General features: G+C 41.1%; 1 protein-coding gene across 1 annotated transcript in view; it reads right to left on the minus strand.

Moving 5' to 3' along the window:
• LOC136573523 (cyclic nucleotide-binding domain-containing protein 2-like) overlaps positions 1 to 3,943 on the minus strand; it is a 118,342-nt gene extending 114,399 nt beyond the window's left edge. The window contains exons 1-4 of the mRNA XM_066574803.1: positions 3,899 to 3,943; positions 3,747 to 3,820; positions 946 to 1,057; positions 432 to 506 (exon numbers count right to left, since the gene is read on the minus strand). Coding sequence (XP_066430900.1) covers positions 432 to 506; positions 946 to 1,057; positions 3,747 to 3,820; positions 3,899 to 3,928 — 291 coding nt within the window. The 5' untranslated portion in view covers positions 3,929 to 3,943. The remainder of the gene's footprint in view (positions 1 to 431; positions 507 to 945; positions 1,058 to 3,746; positions 3,821 to 3,898) is intronic.
• Between the last annotated feature and the right edge of the window lie 5,316 nt (positions 3,944 to 9,259).

Raw genomic sequence — 9,259 nt, forward strand, 5'->3', positions numbered from 1 at the left:
CTTTGATTTCCGCGCCGCATGTCAATTTCAGCGCGGCTCGGCCGCAGTGTGTGAACAGCATTTGCTGGCTAATCCCGGGATGAAAAACGCGGGTCGGAATTTCTGTGCAGAATGTCCGCACGGACATTCCGCCCTGTGTGAACCCAGCATCAAGAAAAACATGATTTATGCAACAGTAAAGGTAAATTGTACAATAATAATAATAAACTGCTGATCTCTGACTTGGACATTGCTTTTTGAACTTCAGTGATAAAAAAGCCCATATAAACAAACAGGAAGTGGATGAACGTTTATCCTACATATTCAGAGTGGTGTAAAGTGCCAATTAACCAGATAGCAATGAATGACATGCTAATTGTAATTAAAGCAGGGCAGCAGCACTTACATTAGTTAATCAATATTCTAGAGCAAACAAGAAGCTTTTACTCTACCTGTCGGAGAACTTCCGGACTTCTTTGCCTTGGATGCACGGATAGCAAGCTCTTCAGCTTCTCAAAATCCTTTTTCTGAAATAATAATTAACAAGAAAACATTTAAACATCAGCCCAGAGAAGACGGGGAAGCGGATCTTAATGTCACATAGACAGTGGCTATTAAAGGCAATTTTACTTCTATCCAAACTGTGTCGGAGTTTAAAACCATCTTGTGGTTTTGGGACAAAATTCTGTGCCAGGACAGGAGGTGGAGGGTGATATATGACCTCTTTTATTTAAAGAGAACTGGTTAGAGGTAATGGTTCCCCAACTGTGGAAATTACTTAGTGGCGGCTACCCCAATTGAATTATGTTTTACTTTAGAGTCATTTGGAAAGGGGCAAGCTAAAGGGGCGGTGAGGCAGTGATAAAAACGTTTTCTCGAAAGCACTGCAGCCCTTTCTATAGGATTGAGGCATCTGGTACGAATACATTAAACATGATTTAGTTACATCAGTAGGCATTTATTTACCATGTTATTTTTTGAGAAGCTGCTGATATTGAAGAGCAAATCTCTTCTGCTGTGTATCTGCATCTGAAGGCGGAAGAGCGCCCATTCCACCACACTGTTTCTACCGATGTATCTGTAGAAAAAAACTAAAAATTGATATAAACATACTGAACATGGATACATCTATTTTTGTTAACAACACTGGACGAAATGTCCCTATTCTTCAAGCTCTCTGTGGTTTTCACGTGTCCAGAATCTAAAGTTTGCACAACAATCAAAGGAATAAAGCAATGTAATAGGATCTAATTATCAAAATGCTGTAAAGCTCTGTTACACATCGCATCTGTCAGCTACAAAACACAGGTGAAGTTTTGCTGATTTGGGCTGGCACCTGGACTTGTGATAGTGATTGAACTGGTGAATCCAGGTGCCAGCTGCACTCAGCATTTCTCCACCTGTGTTTTACTTGTAGACTTACTTAGCAACAATCTATTAAAAGCAGAGCGCACACGGATGTCTTCTATCTGCTCTCCATTTTTTTTTTCGTTCATCCATTGACTTAAATGGGCAACTGTCACCCAAGAAAACAGCCCAGAATAGGGCCTGCTACGATTTTTTTACATTGTCCATTGGGCTGTGTAAAAAAATGCATGTCTAAATAGCCCTGTTGACTGTAATGGGTCTGTGTGTTGTCTGAGTGTAGTCAGTTGTACACATAGACGGCATACACAGAATTACACCCATCTGAGTAAGCCCTATGGTGGCAGATTGTTTACAGAGCCTTTGCACAGGTTGCATATATAGTTTGCCCCTTGGTACGGTTGCTATTGAATCTTTGGTCATATTAAAATGGTGCCCATGGAAGTCAATGGAAAGCAGAAGAGAGAGGAGGAACCTGCTGCAGAGGCAAGGAGGAAAGCAGAGAAACTGCTACGGACTCTGCTGTGGATAATAGTATTTTGTGTGTCACAACTACTGTAGGTCAGAAACAGTGTCGTGTTTCCTTAAGGAGAGCACCCAAAAAGTGTGTGGAAACACCTAGGGGGTGAGTGGGTCAGGGGATGGTATAGTCTCTCCCCAAGGAGAACACCCAGAAGGGGTGTGGGGACACATAAAAGATGAGTAAGGAGACTTATAAGGCGATGCTAGCTCCTCTTGTACTGCTGGGCAGTGTCATCCATGATGCTGTTACAAATTAAAGCATGCTACATAGAATTCAAGAAGAAGATATCCTGCTCTCCTATATGTGCAGTATATGGAGCCATCGTAACAGCTAGTCTCCTTCCACCAGCTCAGGGACAAGTGATAATTAGAGATAGAGCCAGTAAAAAGGAAAATAGCTTAAAAATGCATGATACAAGTCTCATACTGGCCAGATATAGTGTTATTCCTCATGTATTCATACATGGCAGCTTATTCTGAAAAGTCATCTGAATAGTTAGGTACGCTAAGAGGATACATCTATATGACTTAGAACATATTAGTTAAAATAAAGAAACTTCTCTGTATAACCATATATAGAACTTGTTCACATCACTGTTCATGGATTCTGTTTTCTTGTTTTATTATGGGAGCTGGAAAACGTAAATACCCGACAAGAACAGATGCATCCTGTGCAGGGTTCCAGATGGAGACCTAATGACTTTGCAAATGGCTGCAAGATTGGAAAATCTTGTCACCATTTGCAACTAGCCCTGCTGCCACACTGTGCACAGCTGTAACATGAGAGATCTTTCTTCTGCACAGATGGCCCAACCACTAATACTGACATGGCCCGATTTGAGCTTGAGGAGCAACATGCGTCCTGCTTCCAGGTTCTCTCCTCAGTGCCATCTACCCCTTTAAACTAACTTGAGCTGCAGTTCCAGCAGCAGGAAAATGCTGGGTGAACTTTCAGATCAGCAGCTTCGGACAAAGGAGGAAGAGGGGGAGATAAGCAGCATGCCCAAGGACCGAGGCGGGAGATGAGTGGCTTCTCTATGCATGAGTAGAGGGATGGAATATGAGCAACCTGTGTTGCAATTTAAATTATATTGAACACATAGGAGGGGGCAGGATGTAATTATATTGTGTGTGGGGAGGGAGTTGGTGCATGCAGGAGGGGGCTGGTTGTAATATACCCTGCATGGGGCATATGTGAAACTTCATACAGTAAGTCTTATTGGTTATAATATATATTTTTTAATTTAGCAAATAAAAATGTTTATTGGCTACCTAATTTTCCAGCTTAGGAGTCAATGGCTACTTGGTAATTTATTTGGTCTGAAGCACTGCTGTGGAGAGCACCAAGCAGATCCCATTGAATATAAAGAGGTCTGCCGGGCTTCTGGTATGCTGTCCAGGATTTTAATGAAATCTGCAATGGAGACTGTGAATGGCGCCTACAATACAGATGTGAACGAGCCCTTAAACTGTGAAACAAGCCCAATGAACCAAAAATAAAATGAAACATAAAATCAAATGTTGCCTGCATTTTAAAGGCATTTGCTATTTTGTTTTTTTTTAATAGTGGAAAAACTACCGTAGTACTACTGTATCAGTCCCAGCAAGCCATCCCAAGATCTACAGCTTTGTGTGTCCTGCTTTGTATCCTATGTACTGTAGCTACACTAGAAATAGCATAGAAACTCTCACTAGAAATGCAAGGTTAATACTCCAAGAGCTGAAAAATTGCTGCTTTTCATGTGCTGTGCATGCTATGACAAGGCGATAGGAATGTTGACACATAAAATTCTGGTGCCTTGGTGTTTAGATCCTTGGACACTACAAATAAGACTATATTGTGGACAGTTACACATGGATCAGTCTCCAGGTGACGTTACCTTTTCATGCTTAGCAGCATCCCACAGGCATGCTTTATATTGGTGGCGGCATCGTAGAACCTTCGACATCCTCCCTGCAGGGATGCACAGAAATAAAATGTTTATTAACATGTAAGCCTAATAAGAGAGCAGCTCTAAGAGATCATCATTACCTTTTTAGCAGCAGGGAGCAGAGTGCTCATGCTCCAGCCTGAACACTGACCCGGGACAACAGTAAGTTGCTAACACAGAAGACTGCATGAAGAAATCTGTTTACCCACTTCAGTGAGCCTGCGGTATGTGTAGCCTGGGTGACATTGTTAGCAAAATAAATGATATTTCCTGTAAGAAGCATTGCTCAGTAGATGCCTGCCTAAATAACTGTGTGTCTTTTATCATTTGTTGGAGTGGTTTCCCATACGGCATTTTGATGCAGTTTTTTTTTTTTACAGCCAAAGCAGAAGTAGATTCAAAAGAAATTGGAAAAATTAAGGACGGACTTCTCACTGCTGTTGGATCCACTTGTAGCGTCGGCTAAGAAAAATCAAATGAAAACAGAATTAAAGTATTATTAGTATTTTTCCAAAAAATGCAGTGTGTGGAACAACCCTATGGACTTCTTCATACAGCGTAGCAGATTTTGTTGCAGCTTCCGGGTCCAAATCTGCTCTGAAATCCGCACTACTTTAGCATTCTATTGAAACTCCTTGTCATAGTTCATACAGGGCATGTTTTTAAATCCACATTGCAGAAAAAAAGAATTGACATGCCGATTCTTGGTGCAGAAACAACGTTGGGTGGTAACATGCAGATTCGCCCCACTGATCAGCATACAAATCAATGGCAGAGCTCCAAGATTCAGAACTCCAAGGCATGGACAGCGCACAACCTCTTTATAACCGATGAGGCTATACACATGCATGATATTTCATATGGACAAATGGTCTGAATGAAAAAAACAGCATGTTCTATTCTTATCTGTTTTTCAGGCTGGAGTCACATAATCTATTTTGCAAAAAGACCATATTTTTTATGTTTTGCTGTAAGTGTTTTTGTTTTGTATTTACATGTTTACAGTTCTATTTTGCCCTTCATACCCGGTTGTGCCTCAAGGGGTCATTCCATAAAGACAACTCCTTTTTAACTTCGCCCAGCTTCTCTAATCACTGACCCACAGCTATTATAGCTAAAGCAGCCGTGCCTGGCTAGAGGTTTCTGCCTGCCCTATTGGGGAAATCTGAATTAATAGAGGGGGTCCTATGTTCAGGATCCTCATCTCTTGACCAGAGCGGGAGAAGGTTATGAAGAAAGTCTCTCACTCTGGAGTATCTGTCCTGTCCTACATTACACTGACAGATCACTGATTTGAATGGACACCATATAATGCTTCATTTTCCATGTGGCGACATCAGTTAAACATTATCATTTTTCGACACATGATAGTTGATTGCTGGGAGTCCTAGCAGGAAGGTACTTTGTGTATGTGTATAGCAGCCTTTACAACTAGGAATTGTCTAAAGTGGAAAATCCCTTTAAGACAATGCATAGGCAATCACCATTTCATATAAGTCTTGTCCTGTATACGTAAAAAGTTTTACATTTTCACTGGACACCATGTTTTAAAGTATGAGACAGACAAGGTTTTACATATGAACTCACAGAGAAATCTAAGATCAACGTATTTTGGTTTCTGACAAAACAGGTTGAGGAATACGAAAGGCATTTGCGCAATACAGACAATGTACAATACTGTGCAACATTTTTGGGCAGGTAAAAATGCTGCGAAGTAAGAACACTTCCAAAAATAGAAGTGTTAATAGTTTTTTCGTCGAATAAAATATAAAATGAATGAACAAAAGAGCACTTTCAGGACTCCTTGTTCTTCTTTATGCTGAAAATAGTTATTAATGATATTGGCTTTATGTTTGGGATCGTCGATCTGCTGCTAAATACATTTGGAGTCAATCAGAAGCCTTCTATTGTTGAAAACCAACTTACTTTGCAGCAGTTTTTCCACACCTGTTTAAAACTTTTACACAATACTATATGTAGTAAAGTTTACTTGAATGTTAGCTCTCGGAAAGTGTTTAAAGTGCACCTCTGCTGAGAATACATGTGATGATATATATAAAATAGTTAAGTAATGGAATATGAAAGAGAACACTATTAAAGTAAACACACTTGCAGGTATAATGAACCATTAAATATATAGTATATGTACGTATTAATGGAGAAAGCTTTACTCAGCTACACTGTGGGGAATTGTCATAATGATTCCACCACTCATAGGGTCATATTTCCCAGAACAACAGGTTTAATAGACAACAGCTATTATGCAAACATGTAATATGTATGGATTTCTGTGGCTACATACAGGTACAGATATAGCAAGGTTGCACTTGGCATTACATACCATGATGTAGGAAACGTTAAACTAACATTTAACACATCATATGTCATTGAAAATGTCAAGTAAAAATTGACACTGCCACGTTATAGCGATTTGGAAATAGGGGGGGACGGGTCATCCGTTCTTGGGATTAGTGGGAGTCTCAGTGGTCGGACCTTCACCAATGTATCAACATCCCAAACCAGGCACCGGACATTTGTACGTACCGCCCTCTGTAGTCTGAATCCAAAATATATCCTTTTTCTGTTAATGACTAGGGCAGCCTAGGATATAGAGCAGCTGTGGTATTGTTCATCTTATATGCCTAATAGTTACATATATATTTAACCTGCTATGACAGACGTATAGCTTTACTGCAGGCCAACAGAACAAGAGCTGGACAGAGAATGATGGGCTCGTCGTTTAATTTAAACAACTCATGTTTCCACATAGGTTGGTTTTCATGTAGAAAGGAGGGTATATGTGTATTCTTTATGGGATCTAACTACTTGCTGTATGACCTCTGCCCTGTAGGATCCTAAAGAACTTGTACCTTGTGTAGCAACCTGGGGATCATTCGCTCACATCACAGGTAGACACCAATGGGTTAAACGCCAAATTCTGATTTATTTTCACAATTTCACGGCAATAACAGCTTGCTTCAGCACAGCACTTTATGCAAGTAAATCAACTTAAATGTCTTTTTACTTCAAGGTTTTGATAAACAGTCCAACTGTGGTTCTCACCCACTCTCCAGGGCAGCTTCATACAGTTGTCTTCAGGACTCACTCTGTTTTCCCTCAGGAAGGCTTCACCCCAACCTTCCTGAGGCACACGAACAGTGTCTTTCCAGCATCCAGGTCTCTCTCCAGACCTCTTGCTCCCAGGGCCAGAGCTCCCCAAGCGTCCCACCAGTACAACGTCTCTCCGCCTGGTCACAGCGTCTCTCTCTGCTTGCAACAAGAGTCAGGTTGACCAGAAGTCTGGTCGCAACACAAGTCTGGTTCTCCCAGACACACACACCTCCTCCTTACTTCCACCTGTCCCTTTACATAGCTTGCTGGTTAAGGTGGAAGAACTGGCCTGGAGTATTATTGGACCGATCTACATCACAGAAGCAAACAACCTCTGTGAGATACATCTTCCATTCCATACCATACCCGTGGGGTGTTTTTCCTCTTGTCTCAGGCACCAGACTGACTGTCTGTTGCCCCCTACAGGCCATTCTCTGTAGCGCAAACCTACACTTGTCTTGCTGTGTCTTGTCTTACCTTGAAGAATAAATGCAGTTTGCTTGATTTAAGAAGAGCTGTTCTTTGAATTGGTGATGTCTATATCAAGCTAAGGTTTGCTACATGTGTGCATGCTGGAATTATGACCCCGAAACATTAGATGCATTCATTTACAGTCATACTGGATGCTTGGTGGTTCTTGTGGATTCCAAAGTCAGCAGTATGATGTCTTGGGTATTCTTTTTAGGACTATTACTTTGATATGTGGTTTCAGTAGAGATTATCTGGTGTATCAAGTTAGGTGGTTGATACTGTAAACTTTCATTTTGCTGTTGGCATAGCTATAGGGGTGCACCGATAACAGTTGCAACTAGTAATAATCTTTTTTTATAACACCAACATATTCTCCAGCGCTTTACAACTGCCTTCTTGTGGATATTAGGCCAATATCAATAGGTATCACTTTCCTGTTAGTATAATGTTATCCTTGCTGTCATTTGCCGTATGTATGAGTCTTGTCTTGTTCATCAGTTTTAACACAATGGGGTCCCGAAATCCTTCACAGGATGCGCTACATTTTGGCAGCAGCTTCGAGACATCATCCAAGCTATTAAAAACAAGACCATTCTGGACAATGAGCTGTGAAAATACTCAGCGCTAGAAAAGATGGCCGGGACCTAAACATAGGGCCCCCAACACAATAGAGAAGTGCTGTGTGGCTACCTAGGTACTGTGAGAGTGCCCCACATCTTACACTTTCTGTAACATACTATACATGGCACAAGTATGCAATATAGTAACAAGCGTACTTGGTGCATTGGTGAGGGCCAGTATTTGCTCGGTGCATTTATTTTGCTGGTTTCTGACAACATGCAAAGCAAATGTAAAGTTTCTATGAGTAGGGACTAGGACCGCAAGCTGAGTACTCAAATAATGACTTCTAAATGACTAGGACTGGAGAGCATTCATATGGGAGAGATGAGAGGTTGACTTCAATGATTTATTATAGATAGATGTCTGTAACGTGGACACGGTAACAGAATGGGAAAGTGCAGACAGTAAAGAAATAAGGAGTAAAACACATAGAGGCATTGGAGGCTGTGCAAAAATGGTCTGTAATGTGCTCATGTACTATACCACATGGATTTTTAATCTTAAACTATCATTTTTATTCACTGAAAAAGCCAAAAAATGCAATACCTGATAGGCTGCAGAGCACGCACAATCGCCATAGGATAGGCACAATTGCCACAGGCACAGTCGCCATAGGGCAGGCGCAATCGATACCAAAGAAATCAGCCAAAAATGGGTGTGCCCCACCATACAGGATAGCAACTCTCACTGATATAGCAGTGGGATGCCCTGTATCTCCAAATTGTGCCTATCCTATGACGATTGTGCATGCTCTGCAGCAATAGAAGCACTAGCCATCCGTCTACGTAACACCCCTACTGTAACAGGAGTGCAATGGGAGGGTAGAGAAAGTAAAATTGGACTATATGCAGACGATATGATTTTATATCTCTGCAATCCTGAACATTCATTCCCACAAGCCCTAGAAATAATAAACTGTTTCTCCAAATACTCCGGATTATACATAAACTGGACCAAGTCGGCAATAATGCATATAGCCCAAGATCCCGTCACGATCCCGTGTGTACGCTCCAGTGGATTACTAGAAGTAACAAAATTTAAATACCTAGGAGTCAATATAGTACAGGATCACGAAAACACCCCGAGTGAAAATATAGATCCGCTATATGACTCAATAAGTACTAAAGTAAAGGTTTGGTCCAGACTTCCTCTCTCGTGGCTGGGCGAGTAAACTTGATAAAAACGGTGATTCAACCCAAGTGTCTGTATTCCCTACAACATATACCGGTTAAAGTACCAGAAAAATTCTTTCAAACATT

The sequence above is a fragment of the Eleutherodactylus coqui genome, chromosome 7 (assembly GCF_035609145.1).
Source record: "Eleutherodactylus coqui strain aEleCoq1 chromosome 7, aEleCoq1.hap1, whole genome shotgun sequence".
Classification (NCBI taxonomy): Eukaryota; Metazoa; Chordata; class Amphibia; order Anura; family Eleutherodactylidae; genus Eleutherodactylus; species Eleutherodactylus coqui.